Source organism: Micrasema longulum, unplaced genomic scaffold, assembly GCF_059751315.1.
Source record: "Micrasema longulum isolate JH-2025_06_02 unplaced genomic scaffold, ASM5975131v1 h1tg000132l, whole genome shotgun sequence".
NCBI classification, from domain to species: Eukaryota; Metazoa; Arthropoda; class Insecta; order Trichoptera; family Brachycentridae; genus Micrasema; species Micrasema longulum.
The window spans coordinates 66,900-88,286 of NW_028277338.1; the positions used below are offsets into that span (position 1 = coordinate 66,900).

A 21,387-nucleotide genomic window follows, 5' to 3' on the forward strand; every position below is an offset into this window, starting at 1 on the left:
TCATTGGCTGTTTTAAGTGGCCACATTATTTACTGTGTTACATTCACCATTCTGCTTATATTTGTAGATCTATATTCCTTCGATTCATTCATATGTTTATGTTTGTGAATTCAAAGAGCTGAAACCTTTATTGATGCGGGTGAAATTCATTTGATTGAATTATTTCACCTACATACCAGGCAACTTCTGAAAATATTTTTCAATTTTTATACTTGTTCTTGGATCAGGTGTATTTCTCAACAATATTTCGAGTTTGTCCAAATTTTTGTAGACAATGACTGAGATGTTAAACAGCTCCTTAGGGGGTTGAATCCAGACATTATTTACAAAAACTTGGACAAACTCAAAACATTGTATCTCAATAAAATTAAAATGATTTAATTTAATTAATATACGATCTGTAAGAAAATAACACGTTTCATGAACTTTGTCGATTTATTATCAGTTTGAGGGTTCGATATAAATTAATAATATTATTGTAAATAATTTCTAATGTATAAAATAATAAAAAATCCAACATATAATAATTTTAGTTTGTCTTTAGTACAAATAGGATCCATACTCATCATCATTCCCTTTTCGCATCTAATGGTGCGTAGGTCACTGCATTGGTACACTAATCGTAGCGTATCTTGATATCTTTTTGTGACATGAAGGTAAGATGATCAGTGTTACGCTTCAGAAATCAGTCCAGGAGTATTTTTATTACATTTTTTGCACCACCAAAATTACATCTACAGTGATGAATTACAACACAGAACACCCAGGCTTGAGGAAAATATAATTTAATTTTTGTGTTCTCACCGGGAATCGAACCCGGAACCTTTCGTTCTTAAGTTAAGTGTCTTTACCACCACGTCACGAAGGCGGCCGATTCATACTAATTAGTATAAATGTGAAAGTACATTCGTATGTTTGTTTAGGTTTCTTTCACTTCGTAACGGAGCGACCGATCGAAGTGATTATTTGCATAGGTATAGCGGGAGAGCTGACAAGCGTCATAAGTGACCTTTTACCCGAAAACACTTGCCCGGGAACATTCTTAGTGGAAAAGGAATTTATATAAAAGACCAACAGATTATCGTGCAAATAGACAGCAGGAAGGCCGGGAATTGACACTGGCTACTTTTCGTCCTGTTTTCTTTCTTTTTCTTTCCTTCTTTTTTGAAAATTAAAAAAGTACACTAACACAATCCATACTACTACATCAGTCCTTGACACTGGCTACTTTTCATCCCATTTCCTTTCTTTTTCTTTCTTTTTTTTTCTTTTTTGAAAATTAAAAAGATTTAAGTTACTATTAATTATCTAGTTTGTCTCTCTTCGCTGAAAAATACTTCGTATTTTTTCCTTAATAGCACGCGAGCGAAACGTGGGTAAAAGCTAGTGGAAAATACTTTTTTATCCATAAGAATCAATTGACATCTAAAAGGGCTAAAGCTTTTGCCTACCGCGTTTGAGGTCGGGGTTTGATTCCTCGTATGGTCGAGGTACTTTGTTTCATTGTTATATTTAATAAGTCCTTGGACTGGATTGGTAGCCTAAGACTAATCATCTTGTCTGCGTGTATTTAATGATAAAGATACATTTTAATTAGGATATCAATGCAGTGGCCTATGCTTCACTAAATGCGAATAGGGAAAAATGATAATGATTTATGGTGTTTTTTACCCGGGCAGTTTAGTAAAGTGGGACAATATTTGGCAAATTTTAACTAAACTTTGATCAAAATATTGTTAATGTAACATTATAATGGGTAGTGAGAATTTCGAATAATAATTTATTTTACCGTTTTAAAATGTACAGTGGTTCTTTGTCTAATATACCGACTAGCTAAGAAATTTCTGTGTTTAGGTAAGACCTTATTTTTCACATGTGTTTTTATTTATTAAATGACGCCTAAAAAATAATATGTAAATTAGAAAACATACCGATAATAATAAAAATTTAAGCATAAAAATATTAAAAAAATATTTATTCCATTAATAATTAGAATTGAAGCATAACTATAAATTAAAAAATATCCCATTTAAATTTTGTGAAATGAAACATAAATAGAAACATTTAATATTTTGTTGGAGATTGGCCAATGGCTTTAAAATTGTCTCCAAACAACCACCCCATCCAATTTTCCATACGACGCAATCGATTAGAACAGTGCAAAACATACCGATTTAATCGCTCTGTAATTAATCTAAAACTCCTTTCAATGAGTAGAAAACATGTATCTGTTTTCAGAGTTTTTTAGTAGTCATAGAAATATTAATATTACTATTAAATTTGTAAGAGTTGAAAAATTTAGAATATTAAATTAGTATCTGCGCTATCGTGTTAGGATGATGTCTTCTTTTTATTTCAATACGATACCAGCATACTTTGTAGCAAATAATACAATTCATACATAGTAAAAATGGTAATTGACCGAAAATTGAGTAATTAAAACCACTTCCCACTAATTTGCTTGATTAAAGACTAAACCAACAGAACAATCGCCCTTTGATAAACTTTTACTAAATTTTCTGCTAAGTTAGGTTGGTTTAATGGCAATTGAATTCAGAAAATTACAATAAAAATGTTTTAAACATTTTCATAAAAGAGGACGACATATAAGAATAAACATCAACAACATTTTTAGTATGTCAAATTGTTTTTATACAAGTAATGCAACTTACCCCCGAAGGGGCCGGTACATTTCGACGATAATTCGGACATAACTATTCAAGTACTTAGGATAAATATTATTTCGTTATATTAAAAGTTATCCTCATAATGCAATTGAGACACATTACATATATATATATATTATATATAATATATATTTCTACCGACACATTGAAACCATTGTATAAATTCTATAGTGTGTTTTGTATTATGAGAAAAATAAAATAAAAGAATGATTTTACTAGTAGTTTAACCGAACTTTAGATGTATTCTATTAAATGAACCAGACGTATTCACTGGTTCAGTTATTTATTTATACTTTTACATTGTTTGTATTCTTTTTTATACAGAATAATGTTCCTTCACTGGGGTGTGTCCCGTGCCGAGGGAAACACTTTACAAAATGTGAAACGTGCCTAAGAGTAGCTATTTAACAAAGTTAACATAATAATAACAATAAAAAAACGTAATTCATCCAATTAACCTGATTATTATTAACATAATAAACAATAAAAAAATTAAATAATTATAAAAAACACAACCAATTTATATAGACCAATAGAACAAATTTCATAAACAGTACACACATTTTACCTATTTGGCTTGATCCACTCATTGATCCGTGCGCAATCCACCTCCACTATCCGTTTCTTAATAGCCATTTTATATTGTGAGAACTAACTTATTGTCCTTATGGATAAAGGAAGTAGATTGTACACTTTGTTATGATTTGTTCAAATGATTTTGTAGATAAAAGTACTGGATTGGATTTGATTAAAATAGTTAATTAAATAGGAAAAAAAAATCCGATGGATCTCTTATTTTTCAATGTATGTAGTATGTATGCGTCCAAAAATGATCATCTAGTGAAAGAATGCTGCATATTATACGATTTATTTAGTTTTTAGTTATATAAGTTATTGATCAGTTACAATATAATACAAATACATGTTCTGTTTAAGAAATATCTTAACCTTCGTTGAGCAATCTATTTAATTTAAAATAGTCAAATTTGCGATTTTACGTATGTCATGTTTGAAGGCAAATATGTTAATCATAGGCACTGCAGATTGAATAAATAAATATATAACCTTGCTAGAATAATCTCTATGAAACTTCTACATGTAGGTTTTGCAGTGCAGATGATAAAATTGATGGCTGGCGGCCTCCGTGGTGTAGCGGTCAAGACGCTTGACTCACGCACGGAAGGTTCCGGGTTCGATTTCCGGTGAGAACACAAAAAAATAAAAATGTGATTTTTCTCAAGCCTGGGTGTTCTGTGATATGTAATTCGCCACTGTAATTGGGCCTCCTGGCCTGTTGTGGTGCAAAAATAAATGTAAATGTAAATGTAAATTGCGCGTTGTAAAATTAATAGTCAAAATACCTTCATACATATTATGGGAATGTGATGTTTTATATCACAAAAGAAGCCGTGGACCATTAGTTCAACTAGAGGATGTCATGTTTGAGTTTCGGTAAGTGAATAATTAAACAGTAATAATTTTTGTATTCATTAATAAACGAACAATAATGTGAAATAAATATCCTTGATAGCACCGCTTAGAAAAAAAAGTCCCTAAAAATCAATAATATGTATATTTATTATTTGTTTTATTATTATTTTTATTTTATTATATATATTTGGACCCCAGTATTTAGTAGCCTTACGTATCATGTACAAGGCTAAGGTACTCGGAAAAAATCGTTTTTGTTTGTCTTGGAAATAGGATGTTCGATCACTGATTTTGGTTTATTGCCTTTATGAGTCCAATCACCATTGTTGCAAAGTCCAAGAACAATGGCGCGTAATAACTACTTTTAACTACAGTGTGGATATCTGTTAAGGATATTCCATCTTTCCTGCATTCTGCTTCAAGATTATGGCGTTGTTAACTGAAAAATGGGCACTGAAATAACCGATGTACGATACTCTGTGAAGAAACATCATCGCATGGACAATAGTCATCATTCCTTAATTTAAACCTATATAGATAACTTCTCATAGCTCCGTTTCCGGTAAAGATTTGGGTCGTTTCGAAAGTACTTTGGATGATGGCGACGGAAGTTTGGTGCATCAGCCAGCGTTGAGAAAAACATTTTAGTGATTTTACCTTTACCGGTAGTTATCCTCCCAACGCTGCTGCATATTTTGTTTTATACATCGATTATTATATGTTAAAACTGAAAAGAATAACCAATATTAGTATATAAACACTAATCGACTTTTTATGTCAACCGGTTTCGAGACGTACCTCTCTCTTCTCTTAACATAATCGCTTAAAACATAAATAGTGAAAGCTTTTATAAAAATTCAATATAAAATCAACACACACCTGCCAATTCAAAACCGCGAATTGTTTGATGACAGTACGTAAATTAGTCAGTATATATGTAAATCAATCGGGATCCTGATTAATTATTTATCAAACGAATATATGCAGAATACATATGTACGTTCTTCAGAATAGTTTGGTTTACGTATGTAAACACTTCAAACGAGTTTGTCACGGATGAAAAAGCCAAGTAATTGTTTAGCAGCCAGATTTAGATATTGTGGCAAATGTGTTGATAGGATTAATTCCAGATTGTTAGAATGACAATTTCATTGGTAAATTATGAAAGGAAATTGACGATATCAAACCATACCGAGTATACCATAAAAAAATCCAAATACTTTTTTATCGATATGGTACGCAGCAGCAATGACGAAGTTCAGTGGTACGGGAAGTTTGAAATAAACATTTTTTTCTTACACGCGGTAAAAATAAGAGAATTTAATTGTAGGGCGAAGTTTCTCAAAAACGTATTAAAAAAAAAAAAACTCCTGTAAAACTTCGTAAGTTCTGGACAACAGCTGTTTAGAATAGATTTAGTTATTTTTTACCGCGTGCGAGAAAACATGTTTTATATCCGATTTCCCGTAGAATTGAACTTGATCATTATCAAATTTCATTGGTTTAAGTGACTCCGTGCTCACAGTGTAACATTTACCATTCCGTCTACGTCCGAATATTATTTTTTATTTTTATTGTCACTTAATTGATAGGGACATGGTGAACCCTAAAATCTGGCGAAATTTTCAATACCTTCACAAATAAATAACGGAAAAACGATGCGTTTAAGCAGGGCGAACCGCAGTTCTTTTGTTTGCCGTACCCTCAATTTAAAAATCAGACAGTTAAATATGTAGGGTTAGCTTCGTCAGAAGTAAATACAGGATTGTAACGTAACTCTTGATTTTTAGGAAATGACTGAAATTTTATTTGCCAATTCTATGTTATCACAAAATGGTGAATATCTAATAAATGGTCGGTATTACACATAGTAATCACTCAAACCAGTCAATGACAGTCCTATGACTATATTACTTCAAGAAAAAAATCTATGTACCCATATTCATAATATATAATGTGCTTAGCCACCGCATAATTGTCATTTTCTCGCCGTCCCCAATTGACCGGACAACTGAAAGCGACGCATCTTGTTTTCATTACATGAAAAGAACATCTTTAACTAAATGACAATGCGACAAGTGATTGGCCTTTATAAATAAATTAATAAATATAGAAAGATCGATGTATAGGGCATGGATTAATTCAGTACTCGGCCCAAGACGGAACAGTCAGTTTCGTTTTCCATTTAGTCTGCGTTGGACGCTCTTCGCGATTTGACGTGTGTCCGCGGGCGGCTCGTATTTTCACGGGGAAATTTCAAGTTTTGCCGCGTATTTTGCATCGAACTCGTAAATTTCAAAGCTCAACAAGTGTATCGCAAAAATTACGCTAAAAGAACTAAATAAAGAACCATCAGTTTTATTAGATCGCGTTTTTTTTTGGTTTTATATTCTATTCTTTCATTATTGTTGAATTCGGCGTCGGTTAAGTTAGTTAATACAAAAAATAAGAATTTGAGACAGTAAACGTACGGATAAGTTGTGTTAAGTAATTTGTGTATTTTGTGACGGTTTTAGTGATACTAAACTAACTTACTAACGACTGTTTCATCAAGCTGTCAAAAGAGAACGTTGAGATGGCGGAGGGTATGTAGATAATTAATTTCTTTGCATTTTAAAATTGTATCTTTAAAATTCTATAATTATTTGTCTTTAGGTAAGTGTGAATATTGAGAGAAAGTAAAATCATAGACTTTTAGATCTGTTCTTGTTGTTATCGCGATAATTAATTTACATAATCAGTAGAAAAAAATAATATTGTCATTTTCACAAATTTTTACTTGAGGGTATAAAATGTCACGTGGTTTAAAATACATAATGAATCGCTTGTACAGGTATACTTGATAAAGTAAAATTGTTGCAAGTTTGTGAAACAATTAGGCTTAAGGTGTGCCGTGTAGTTGGAACAATAACTCCTAACCTTAATATGTATACAACACAATAATATGAATGTTTATGTTATATTATCCGATATTCGATTAAAATAATATTGACAGATATTTCGATGAAGGTGAAGAACTCCTCTAAAAGGAAGTGTTAATATTTAAAAGCCCTGTTATTGGATTTTTCTGAGTCCAGGCGTATGAAAAATACAGTTTTTTCGTATGAGACATGACCGTTACTTTCAGGTAAAAACCCTGAAGTAGAAAATCGAGTGGAGATACGTCCATTTCGTTATGCTGATGTTGCCATATTTGCCTTCAATTCTTAAGTTCCTAGGATAAATTCCTAGGGTATACGTGGAATACTGGTTTTGAAGGTGGTTCTATACTGTAATATTTCATTATTTCTGAACCGGCACTAGAACCGTAAGACTAATCACCTTACATGTAACAAAAAATATATAGATACGCCCTATACGCCACTCAGTGCAGATAGGAAAATGGTGATGAAATAAATATATCACTAAAAGGTTTTATTAGATGGAAGAAATTCTTTGAGAAAAATGGTAAGCGCGTTAGACTACCATTCAAGAGGCCTCGGGTTTTATTCCCGACATAATATTTAGGTATTTTTATACTATTCTTCTTCGCAGTCTCAATCCTGGGGATTGGTTTGCAGCAAAGTCCTACATCTCGTCCTCCATTGGTCTCTTTTCTGCAGCCCTCTTCAGCTCGACATGTGAGGCGCAGTTTAAATCTTCGCACACTTGCTCCAAATATTCCCGTCGGGGGTGCCCTCTAAAATTTGCCCTAGATGCTCTAGATTTGCTCTAGATGTGCCCTGAGCCCCAAAAAATGATGGCACTCAACTCATGCCCAAGTGTTCAGTTATGCCCAGTGCGTATTTAGTCGTTCTTTAACCGCAAGTTGGATATGACGTGAGCTTGACGTTTATAATCGAAACCAAAACGACCACATTTGTCATGAAAACGTGTCAAAAATGCTTAGATAAACATTGTAAAAAGGATGGTGTAACTTTTGATTGGTAAATATTTGTTCACGAGTGATAAACCAAGCTTATAATAATTAATATTCCAATAAAAGTCCTCTTTCTTGCAAATTTCAAACTACGCCTGGCGACACAATACTGAAGCTCTTCTTACTAACAGGGATGCACCGGTAGGAATTTGGTTTTAAAAATATAATAAATATTATTTAATATTTTTTTACCAATTCCCAAAATCCGGTAAAAATAAATAAATGGTTGAAATTATAAGGAATTTAATGAAATAATCTGACTGGAATTCAATTGAACGAATGTTCTTTATAAACATTGTAATAAAATATGCAGTCGAACTCCATTTATCTGGTCTGGATATAATGTTATTCCGATGCGCTGTATTATTCAAAAAGCATTAAAAACTCATTGATTCGGAAAATTGGAGTTTTGCTGTACCAATAATGGGTACCCTTCGGTTTTTGGAAGTATGTGCAATCTTCCAGAATCCGTCCCTGGTATAAATAAACAAACTCGGTAACTATGGGTACGTTTTCGGTAACTAAGGACTTTTTTGAATATTTTTACTCCATAGGGCGCGTCTATGTGTATTAATAGGTCGACGACATAATCCCTAGACTGTCACCTGAAGCGTAAGACTGACGCTACAGTTGGTGTACCAATGCACCATTAGGTGTGGATAGGGAATGATGATATTTTGTGAATATATTAAATTATTACAAATTATAGTTTTTTACAAAAACTAAAACATTTTTGAGAAGGGAATTTGAAAGTCTAGGCATTTAAAGGGCTTATGACCTGTCATTGGCTGGTTTAAGTGGTTACTTTACACACTGTGTAACATTCACCGTTTTGTCTATGTTTGAACATCCACATTTCCTTAACGCTTCCATCTGTTGTCTTTTGAGAAGTAAAAGAGCTGAAACCTTTATCATGTGGGTGAGATTCATCCGGCTGAACCAGTTCGCCTACTAGGCAACGCCTGAAAACAATTTTCCAATTTTTATACTTCTTCTTTTACCAGTTTGTTAATTAATACAAATTTAGATCTAAATTCCTCGGGAGGAAATCCACCCATTCTGCAAACATTTGGACATACTCAAAACTTCGTTGAACTTAAATATACTGTGTATTTGGGAAGTATGTAATTTTAGGGAAGGAAATACTAAAAAGATATTGAAAGGAGGGTGAGTTCCGGGAACAGGGTGAACGGAGAAGTGAAATTTACCTTGGCAAACAAATGTTTGTCGCAGGAGGTTCACAATGAAGTCCTAGTGCCAAGTCTAATGTATGGGAATAATAAATAATTATGAAAGTAGGTTGAATGTTGTGGAAATGCGAGTGTGGTAAAACAATATATGATAGGGGCACAAATGTCGAGAGCCGTGAACTTTGTAAGGCTATGACAGGCATTATTGACAACATCAAGAAAGGGGTGCTGCGTTGGTTTGGAAATGTGGAGGGAATGGATGGCGAAAGAACGGCTAAAAAGATCTACGGTGCAAATGTTGATGGATGCAGAAATGAGGACCGTTTTCATAAAAGTGAAATTTCTACAAAAAAACCAAATTCGTTTTTTTAATGAAATGAGTTCTTCCATGAGAGCTTTATCGATTGGTGAAATAAAACTTTAACAAAAGTTGTAGCGGTTCAAATAACGTGAATTTTCACAAAACAAAATAACTACACTACATAGGGTTTTCACTAAGCTAAATATCTACATATTTTTTTGGGGTGTTAAGTTTTTTAAAATCGAAAAAAAATCACAATCAAACCACGATTTTGGCCAAGACAAAAGAAGTATAATAATTATAATAAAATAATATTATTTGAAATATATTTTGTTATCACTTTATTTGTGCTATTATGTATGTAAAAAATATATAGGAAGTAAATACCTAAATGTGTATATTTCTGAAGGTACTTAAGAAAAATCAGTTTAAAATGATTTCATGCAAAAGTTAACTTATTTAATTCCCAACATAAATCAATTGTACATAAAGTCTTATCACAAAAATATGTTGATATTTCTTTTTTGTGAAAACTCGTGAATTTAGAACATTTTTATAAATAATTCTACTGATTTTACATTGTTGGATTTAGTGTATGTAGAATAATTTTATTTATCTATAAAATGTAATATTTATTTTATTTAAAATCGTAATAGTTTTATTTTTAACATGAAAAAACCTTTCCCCGGAAAATGTACATTTTGTAGATATTTCGCTTTGTTAAAACGGTCCTCAAATAGAGGAAAACCGAGAGAGACCTGGCACGACTAAGTCCATCATTTGGCGGCCTCCGTGGTGTAGTGGTAAACACACTTGACTCACATGTGGAAGGTTCCGGGTTCGATTCCCGATGAGAAAACAAAAAAAAACAAGCCTGGGTTTTCTGTGATGTAATTCACTACTGTAATTAGGCCCAATGGACTGTTGTGGTGCAAAAATAAATCAATAAAAAAAAATCATTGAAAAACACGTCAACATTATTTGCACGAGGCTCAGAAAGTGTATTATATAACTTCATCAGCTAAAGAAAATATTACTTTTTCAATTGCTGAAATTAGTTTATATCAGTCTTGCAAAATTCATTCTTTCACACGGAATTTCGTCTTGGGAGGAACTCACAAGACATAGGATATACAATCTTCAAAAAAGAATTCTCAAGATGATGATTGTAAATGATGAAATCAAAAAGATTAGCAAAGAAGATGACACAATCCTTTTTAAGCATTGTGGGGTACTTCCGGTGAAGAAACTATACCACTTTAAGATGATAATACCAACATCGAACAAGGGCGATTTCAGCCATGAAACTGGTAGAGTCTTGAGCACAAATCTTCTATGGAAGCGGAATAACAGAATTTATTTTACTAAGACTGTTTAACAAGCTTCCCGCCGAGGTAAAGAACCTTAGAGTATATACTCTAGTAAAGAGTTTAGTAAAGAACTAAACCAGTTTCGAGCAAAGAAGCAGTCGATTAAAGGACTTTCTCGAAAATCAACACATTAAAGTGTTAAAATGTGTGAACTTTATTTCTCCTTTTTTATAAATTCGCTGTATTACTTTCTATGTTTTAAGTACTTATAGTTTTATTTTTGTGTTGATTTGTTTTTTTCAATGATAACTTTATGTTATTTTTATTTGTATTAGAAGCGCGCCGATAAACTTTTATTTATGAGTAGTTTGACGCGATCTAGATATTGTAATTTTTTTAATAAATCTGAATAAATAAATAAAAAATACTTGGAGATGGACATGCCAAGAGTACATATAATCGGTGTGCGTGCATGAGATGATGCATGAATGTAGAGGAAGTGAGATCTTTATGCAGAGACAGAGTGATATAGCGTTCGATTCTCTCTGCCTACCCCTACAGAAAAGGCGTGATGGTTTGTTTGTGTTTTACTGAATTTTGATTTTTCAGCTATTTTCATTAAGTCGTAAAAGACCGCGTTAGAAAATGGAAAAAAAGTTGCGGTCGAGCGAGGTTCGAACCTCGGACCTCCTGATCCGCTACACGGATGACACTACACGGGACGAGAAGACCACAACTCTTCTGGTTTAATATTGCATAAAATTCATGATTGTAGCTTTCCGTGTTCTACAAGCATGGATATGATTATGTGGGTTTATTTCAGCTGTTGCATGTTGGCAGATTCGCGAGAAAATTATGAGATGGAAATAAACGCATTTGCCGTTTTGATTGCAACGTTTGACAAATGACTTATTCTAATAATGTAACGGTTCGATCCGGTCACCAAACTATAAGATTTGCTTTATTTTTCGCTTATTAGATGCAAATCGAACATTTCCACAACACTAGTAATATAAAGTAATATAATATTTAAATATGTTTATTGTAATACATTTATATTTTTTTACTGTCTTTTACAATGTTTCTTACTATATATTTTGTTTTAACTACGTATTTGACTGGGTTTTAAAATGTGTTTTTTACTATGTCTCTTATCATATATTTTGTTTTTACTGGTTATAAAAACGTTTTTCACTACATTTTTTGCTATGTATTTTTTTTTCACTATGTCTACTATATTTTTTTTTCTTCCATGTTTCGATTACTTTTTAAAAAAATATTTTTTGACTGGCTTAGAACGAGGTAAATAATTTTTGTTAGATAGTCGAAGCAACTTTGGATAAATGTATAATTTTTAGTAAATAATATGATAAAAATATAATACAAAAATAACATTAATTCATCTTCAGAATTGCATACATTTGTAGTTGGATTTAAAAATTCTAAATTAAACCACCCAATGACAGGTCATGAGCCCTGTAAACGCCTAAAAATCCATTTTCCTTTTTTGAAATGTTCTCTTTTCTTATTGTTATTTGTTAATTCATATAAATATTTATCTGTATTCTGACGAATAGAGAATACAGTTCTATGTGTGAAATAAAACCAGAATTTTGGACGAGTGTTTTCGACTCGATGGCTGCTCTCTGGTAAAACTCCTGACTAAAAAAATCGAGTGTAGATAAGTCCGCCTCGTTGTATATTGGTTGGCGAGTTCGCCTACCGTTCTCGAGATCATGGGTTCGATTAATGGCAGGGTGAACGTGAAATATTTTAAAGGTTGTTTGCTGCAAAATATAATGGTCCTTGGATTGGCACCTCAAGCGTAGGACTGATGACCCTACCTTCATATAACAGAAGATAGAAATACGCTGGACTTGGTTTACAAATTCAGTACCCTATATACCAATGGGTACGCAAAGGACAATGATGATGATAATGTATTTGGGATGGCGTGCGTCCCAAGACTCTTTAAGAAGAAACGCAATCTGACTTTTCTTCATACAAACGTATTCCGTATTTTCTTCCTTGATTATGGCACAAGCGCTGTGATTTTTTTGCAAATCACAGACATTAACCATTAGCGTACCACTTAAAATAAGATAATAAGATGAATTTAACCAACACTGTGATACATATGAAACTAGGGATAAAAAATAAAAGATTACCAATGAGGAGAAAAACAGTCTTAAAACTCACTGTACAAAAGATTGAAGCTGTACAGCGTAGTTACTTTAAGAAATAAAAGAAATAGGAAGCATTAAAATATTTAATATTAATTAGAAAAAAATATGTTATGTATGTGTAATGTATTATGTTCTTGAGAAATTTTGATAAAAAATTGAAGTGTAATTAAAAGTTTATATTGGTTTTTAAGATGTTATGAACTAGCTTAATAAAGCATTAAAAAATGTTTCTTTTAGGAGCTAGAACCATTTAAAAATCCATAGAAAGCCAAGGTTTATTTACAGTCATCGAACGTACGGTATATAAATAATTTTGAAAAACAGAAAAGTTATCGACAAAGAAAATTTCATTCTAATACCTTTTCTCAAAAAAAAAACCATCATCGGTTCAGTTATGTGAGTGCGGAAAACGGAAAACAAAACCTCAATTTTAATTGGGCATAATTAGTCCGCGAGAGTGAGAGAAAAACTTTGTTCAAATGTCTTTTCATCAAATTTCTCTAACACCGCATGTCCTTTTAATAGGTGCTGGCGGAGATATTTTTTTCCTGTGGTGAGTCAAACTTAAATGCGTCCTCTAATAATAGTTAGCCACAATGGCCTAATAAGTTTACCATATTGTCTCAAAGTTTATGAGCAAGTTATAAACAATAATCAACCTATAATGGCCGTTGAAGCAGAAATATACGAAAGTACAGCCACTGTATGCTTTACGAGTATGGATACTGGCGTACAGGGAACATTAGTGAACAAAGACTGAAACAATAATCCCACTTGAATAAAACAATTACCGGGTAAACCATTAGTGTACAGGCAACCTATAATTTTATCGGAAATCCTGTCTTCTGTGAGTCTGGTTTTACATGGGAAATATTCTAAACTTCATTGCTTTTTTTAATTATCAAACGAGTATGAAAAAGATTCATGGTCAGAAATACCACCATAAAAATCTAATCGAATACGTATTTTTTTGTGCGTTGTAAAATACATTTAATGGGATAACTTGAGACTGTGTACGAGTATTAATTTTTATATGTCAATCTCTCATACGTATATAATTGTAACCCGAGATTAAGATTTTGAGTTTTCAATGTATTTTGTCTATATATTATTATATCTTATATTTTTGGAAAGGAAACTATTGTATGAACCTTGCGATATTTTTTGCGGGACAAAAGAGACGACAGGAAATTACGATTGTGTTCTTTGGACTTAACGAACGACCATCGCGTGCATCTTTGTTTATAAAAAAAAAATTATACACTTTTTCCAAAAGGAATTACAATTATTCAAAAATACAATCACAAAAAATGTGATTTAGCCTTGGAAATAAAACCTCCACTACGTCCAATAGAAACTCTAGCAACCAAAATATAGTATAGTTACCAACACCTATATTTGTATGAATGACAGCAAAATGCTTGATGTTATACGAGTATAACAAACCAGTTAATGATACTGTATTTGTTTGATTTTAGTACAAAAAAATTTGCAGAATAACATATTATGTTATTCTATAATATATTATCGTTAGTGCTTCTTATGATTATGATTAAAAATATACACCATTTGTGAGTATGAAATAATTATCGTATGTTATACTTACAATTCATTTTTCAAATCAACCCCGACGCAAAATGTTGTATGTCGTTAATACTATATTTTACGTCTTTTACAAAGCATAACATCGTATATCATTAATACGATATTTTACTTTATGTCTTTTCCAAAGTATAATATCGTATGTGCATTTTTACAAAAGCCGCCAAAAATATTTTTTGAAAGATTATATGAAAAAAAGATATAAAAATTAATATGCAAACCATTTTTTTTTAATTAGTCAATATTTAGATTTATACTGGACAAAAACTTCTTTAAATCCTTCTGCTGTAAAATCGCGTTTTGTGAGTTTCGATATTAAACGTAGGAGGTGTGGATGTATTCTTTAAAATATTTGAGAAGAACGGCTTTTTAAAATGGAGAAATCGTAAAATTTTCTTGCTTTTTATCAGACTACAGCCTTTATGGCATACTAACTTAACAGAAATGAGTATACATAAAAAAACGGATTATTTAGAAATACTTATTCAACAGTTTTTATGGTGAAATAAAAAGTTAAGAAATAAGAAGAAGAAATAATAAGTGCATGGTATGAGGTAAAGAGTTAAATAGGCCACAGGGAGAGGATCTAGGAAAAATGAATATTGTTACATGTTCTAGAAGACATTAATAAAAAAAAAACTTTTTCGAAGAGCACTAAGCTAACTCATAGCTAAATGTTATGAAATAATTATATGTAACCACTTACCGACTTTTCTTTGTCTGCGGGTTTCGAGACGCACCCGTCTCTTCGTCAGGACACCAATTAAACCAACATGCCAAACCCACTATTCACCATCACCACAGTTGTTGCAACGTAACTTTTAATTTAAGGATGGAGTTATGGGGTGTATCTGAAGATTTTTCAAACCGGTGGACATAGAAAAGCCGATTCAATAACATTTAGTCAAATATTTGGCCATGAACTAAATGTTTTTAATATTAATGATATTACTCATAGATGCTCAGTAATATTGTTTTGTTTTCAACTAAGCGATATATTTTTTCCTCGCTTGCTAATACATGATCAAAACGTAAGTCTAGCTCAGAGTATTATCATACGAGCTTTGCGTGCGTGAGAGATATTGAGCAACTGAAATAAATTTATTCTTTAATGCTAATTTTTTCATACAGTTCGCTGAAATGTCCGCTGAAAAGAATTAAAATTGAAAATGAAAATGCTTCACCCGTAAAAAGTCTATAAAAAAGATATGAAAACGCATTTTATACTCGTTACTTTATCTTTGTTTTGGTATAAAATAATATTTATGTAAATTTAAAATTTCAGTACGTACTTTTTACGTTAATACGTCATCGATCGTCTAGGCTTTTTGATAATGCAAGAAATATTATTCCTTTAATGTAAATATATACGACGTAATGAGCGAATGATTATTTTTTGTTTTTTAAAACTAATGGATAAAATTAATAAATTATGCCTCGTATTATTACTACTCCCGCCATGGTTTATTTGAAATATTTGTGTTCTTAGGTTTGAATATTTCATAATCCCTGGTCTGGCTCCTGAAGCGTAAGACTGATCATCTTATCTTCATGTAAGAAAAATGATCAAGAAGCGCTGCAATTTATGTACCGATGCAGTGCCCTATGCACCATTATGCGCGGAAAGGGAATGAAGAAGATGATAAATACAATCTTTTGGTTTCTTTTTTATTTTATTACTCCGCGCGTGACGTTACTATTCCTCTTCAGTGAGTTGTCCTGATTCATCATCATCATCATTCCCTTTCCGCACCTAATGGTGCATAGAACACTGCATTAGTACACCAATCGCAGTGTATCTTGATCATTTTTGTTACATAAAGATAAGAAAATCAGTCTTACGCTGCAGTTGCCAGTCCAGGGACAAATAAATTTTCTTGTACTTTTTAAAAGTAAATGTTTCTTGTCAACCATGTCGGAAATCCAACCCGAGACCTCTTACAAGATAGACAAACGCGCTGACCACTACGCCATGAGGCCGACTAAGTGATTGGCTTCCCGGAATCCGAAAACTTATCACAACACTATATAATTTCTTGATTTGAAGTAGGTAGAACGTTTTAATTCAAATCATTTTTACCTTTTTTTCTTACATTTTGTTTAGGTATCTATGTTTAAATATAAGTGTGAATATATAAATATATCGTGACTATTACAATAGAACATCACATAATGGGCTATATTGAAAGGTTGCTTGATTATTTATCAAAGTAACTTACTTACTTACACTTAATAAAAAAAGCAATAGTATCCATTTCGAATCTAGAAAAAAATGTCACAAAGTAGATGCTTACATAAATAATGAACGACAAACTGAAATTAAACATGTTAAATACTTAGGACTAACAATAGACAGACAATTGACATAGACAATTCATATCAACAATTTAATTAGCAAAGTGGCGACTTTATCGAGTCTTTTTTTTAAAATCAAAAACTTTGTTCCATTAAAAAAAAAAATTAAAAAATTATGAAGCCTATGTAAAAACTAAAATATATTATATGCAACTACTATGGGGTTCAAAGACAGCAAAATAAAATATTAAAGTTAGTATATGACCTTCCCTATCTAACAGCAACTAAAGAACTTTTTAAACAAACTAAACAATTAAATGTAACTGAACTCTTTAAACTAGAATCCTTAAAATTTATTCATAAATTAGCCACTGATGTAGTTGTAGACGAAGAATTAAAACTTGAAAAAAGCTGTAGTAAACATGAACACAATACGAGAATATCAGAAAAATATCATATACAACCTTTTAAAACGAGAAAAGGACAATCGAGACAAATAAACCATGGGCTGAAATTATACAATAAACTACCAGACAAAACTAAACAAAAGACACGGACAACCTTTACAAAAGATGTTAAAAATATTATTATTAACAGTAGAATGTGAATTTCAAAAGTAAAAATATTTTGTTAAATGTATTTAACCCGTAAGGGTTTATCAATGAAATTAAAAAAAAAAAAAAAAAAACATAATTTTTAAAGTTTTTCTAATGTGAATTATTTCCATATTATTTACTATATGCCTTTTATTATTTATATGTAAGATTTAAAGTCCTGTATCTCTATTAATGTCACGATTTAAATTGATTAGGTGATTTGCGAATTCGGCGAAATTGTTATTGTGAAGACATAAAAACATGTATTTATTGCTAGTATGATGGATTTTTAAATATCTAATGATCGCTTTTTAAGCATTCAATGTAAAGTCTTCCCAAGGCTTTATAAATTAAAAGGTACTAAACGTCTTGCAGCTACAGAGCGCTCGAGTTATAAAGAAAAATACGCCCTTATTGTTCAAAAGTAAGAGAAGAATAATGAGAAGTAGAAAATTATCGCTACCATTAAGGCGTTGTATAGACAACTTTCTACATTAACCCTAAGTTTACAACTTCATAACAAAGGATTTATGTGTTTACAACCGAAAAACAATAATATGTTCAAACATTATTTTTCAATGAAAGTAAAAAATGTATTCCACAAATCATAAAATTTCCCGCGCTGTTATTTTTTTCGATAACCTTTTTTTAAAAATAAAATGTTTTGTATTCTTTCACCCTTTTTTGAAAATTAAGCAAATAACCGTTTTTTTGTGCTTTGATTTAATGTGGAAATAAATAGTTAAAATCTTAATTAAAAAATATTTCTGATTTATGGTTCGAGGTTTAAAATAGTACCATGAACTTGTTTTACAAAAGTGACATTCAATAGTAAAAAGTCAAACTTTCGTTGGTTTAAAATGTCAAAAACAGAGTTGGTAATATCAAATTTAAATTTTAAATATATTTTCTAGCGCTTTATCGAAATAATTCAAATTTTCTATAAACATTAAAATCTAAGAACAATTATCTTTTTGTTGTAAAAAAACATATTTGAAAATAGGAAACAAGTTGTGGTATAGCGGGGTTCAAACCTCGGACCTATGGACTAGACCGCGCCACTGACCTATTGACAAGTTTAAGTTATTTAAGTGATAAAATTATAAAAATTGTATCTTGAGAATGTCCAAATATTTATACACATGGCTGGATTTCACTCCTAGGGAGTTGTTAAGATTGATATTTATTTCAACAGAGAGAGAATACCGTTTTGAGAAGGAAATATGGAAGTCTAGACATTAACAGGGCTTATGACCTGTCATTCGCTGGTTAAAGTGGCCTGTTTAAACACCGTGTAACATTCATCATTCAGCCTAAGTTTAAACATCAATATTTATTTCATTCTTTCATACGTTGATTTTTGTGAAATTAAAGACGTAAACCTTTATTGATGCAAGTGAAATTCATCTGGCTGAATTATTTTACCCACTTACGTACATAAATTCTTCCAACTGCGAGAATCGTAAATGTGAAAACATAGGCAGAATGGTGAATGTTAAACAGTTTGTAAAATGCCTACTTAAACCAGCCAATGACAGGTAATAGATCCAGTAAATGTCTAAAATTCTCTCTTCAAAAATATTATTTCTCTCTGTTAATTTTGAAAAAAATATATTAATATTATGGCATTGATTTTGAGCGATATAATTGAAATTTTACTTTATTATATAACTTCCGAGTACTTTCTAGGAAATGTCTAAAATTATCTTTCATTTTTTATATTAGTACAAGATAATCAAAAGATTCTCCATCTTTGTTGTAATAAATAATCTAAGGAATTAAAATCCGGTACTCATTACAAAAAATGAGATACTCTAAATATTCATTTACTAAAGTTAAGAGCTTTTGATTTTCAATCTGCTGCATAGCGGTAGGTACGTATTATATTTAGAATTATTGTACAGAATTTATATTTCTTTTATTATTTTAAGCGCTTTGTTTATTATTTAAATGCATTAATACAGAAAACACACAAATAATTGGATGCTTGCCATACAAATATGTATTTAACAAAAAAGCTCAATTCAACATCATGGATAAAATATAATAAATAAGTGTGTATGGAAATTGCACATGAAATATGTTTATCTGTACGGTAAGCTTATACAAATTCTATTTATGCTTTTGTAAATGGAAATCGAGTAAATTATTCAAATAATGTAAACACAATGATCGAAATTAATTAGTTTAATAAACTAGTGGCATTCAACCGTGATTAATGTTTGTATTCACCATAGTGATATCCTGATGTTAAGGTATCCAGTTCGCGTCCGAGCAGCGACACCGAAATAAACCAGATAAACATATTTTTTAGAAATAAAAATAATATTTTTAACAAGTTTCAACAGATACGGAAAACATATTGAGAATGAAATTATGACCTTATATGACCTTGGCGGCCTCCCTGGTGTAGTGGTCAAGACGCTTGACTCACGCATGGAAGGTTCTGGGTTCGATTCCCGGTGAGGACACAAAAATTAAAAAAATGTGTTTTTTCTCAAGCCTAGGTGTTCTGTAATATAATTGACCACTGTGGTTAGGGCTTCTGGTCTGTTGTGTTGCGAATATATGTTTATTTTTAAATATTGTCTGGTTCAAGTGGATTTTTTTTTTCCTTCCTTATATTAAACTTTAAGGATAATAATCTTAAGCTCCTAGGTGGACTTTTTGCTAAAAGCAACTTTTTTTAGCCAACCAAAAATAGATTTAAATTTGTTGCAACAGAGGGAAAACATTTTTGAGAAGGGAATATGGAAGTCAACGCATTTACAGGGATTTTGACTTGTCGTTGGCTGGTTTAAGTGGGCACTTTGCACACTGCGAAATATTTACCATTATGCCTATCTTAAACATCCACATTTCCTTAAGTCTTCCATCTGTTGACTTTTGAAAAGTAATCACTTCACTTACTCCACTTCTCTGTTGCAACAAATTAAGTTGTGAATAACTCCCTAGGGAGGTAATCCAGCCAGTTTGCAAACATTTGGACATACTCAAAAACACTGTTTAGCCAAAAAACAGACTATTATAGTATTTTTTTTTTTTTAAATGTCTGTACCTCAGAGGTAGACGGATGCAAATCCAGATTTTGATGAAATGACATTTCGATATTCGTATTCAGTTTATGATCATGTCCATTCTTAATTCTTAATTACTCTTACAAATTTTCTTCATTTTTAATATTATTTCCATTTGTAAATACTCACTACAAACTACAAACCTTAAAATATATTTTTTTCACTTAAGTTTAATTTTTAAACAACTTTCATTTATGTTTTCTTTTTCCTTCTCTTTTTTATACTTTCATAATTAACCTAACATTTAATTGCTTTTTAATATGGAAACTTCACTGGTCCATTAGAATTAAGTCCAATTGTGTAAAATATTAAACTTTGTAACTGTACTGTATGTTTCCTGAATAAAAGAAAATAAAAAAAAAAAAAAAAAATTATTTTCGAATAGCAGCTGTTTAAAGATGTCTGGGTAGATAGTTGTACATATAAACTTATTCCGTTATTTTTATGAGGAATGTGGGATTATTTAATGAGTTTGGAAGGAAAAGAAGACAGGAAGAGGACCTAGGAAAGAAAAGAAATTTAAAAAATTTACGAATGTTAGGGGTCTAAGGATGTTTCAGGCGTTTCCTCAAAGTGGCCAAAGCAGGTGATTTTTTTATGACGAGGCAACTCATTTTAATTTCTGGCACCTTGAACAAAAAAATATTGCTGAATAATGATGCGGTATGTCAAGGAATGGAAAATGTTTAATTTTTAATTTTAATTTTGTTTATTCAGAAAAACAACAGCAATACAAAAAAATAAACACAACATTAAAAAAAAACATAAAATAAAGCCAAATCAGTTTTCCACA

The 21,387-nt window shown here is 31.3% G+C and overlaps 1 protein-coding gene across 1 annotated transcript in view; it reads left to right on the top strand.

Moving 5' to 3' along the window:
• Window positions 1–6,305: 6,305 nt before the first annotated feature.
• The window catches only part of LOC148284319 (adenylate cyclase type 2-like), a gene marked incomplete at its 3' end in the record, with an annotated part of 131,141 nt that continues 116,059 nt past the window's right edge, over window positions 6,306–21,387 (top strand). Inside the window, exon 1 of the mRNA XM_088241727.1 lies at window positions 6,306–6,703. Within this exon, the coding sequence (XP_088097853.1) occupies window positions 6,694–6,703 (10 nt within the window). The remainder of the gene's footprint in view (window positions 6,704–21,387) is intronic.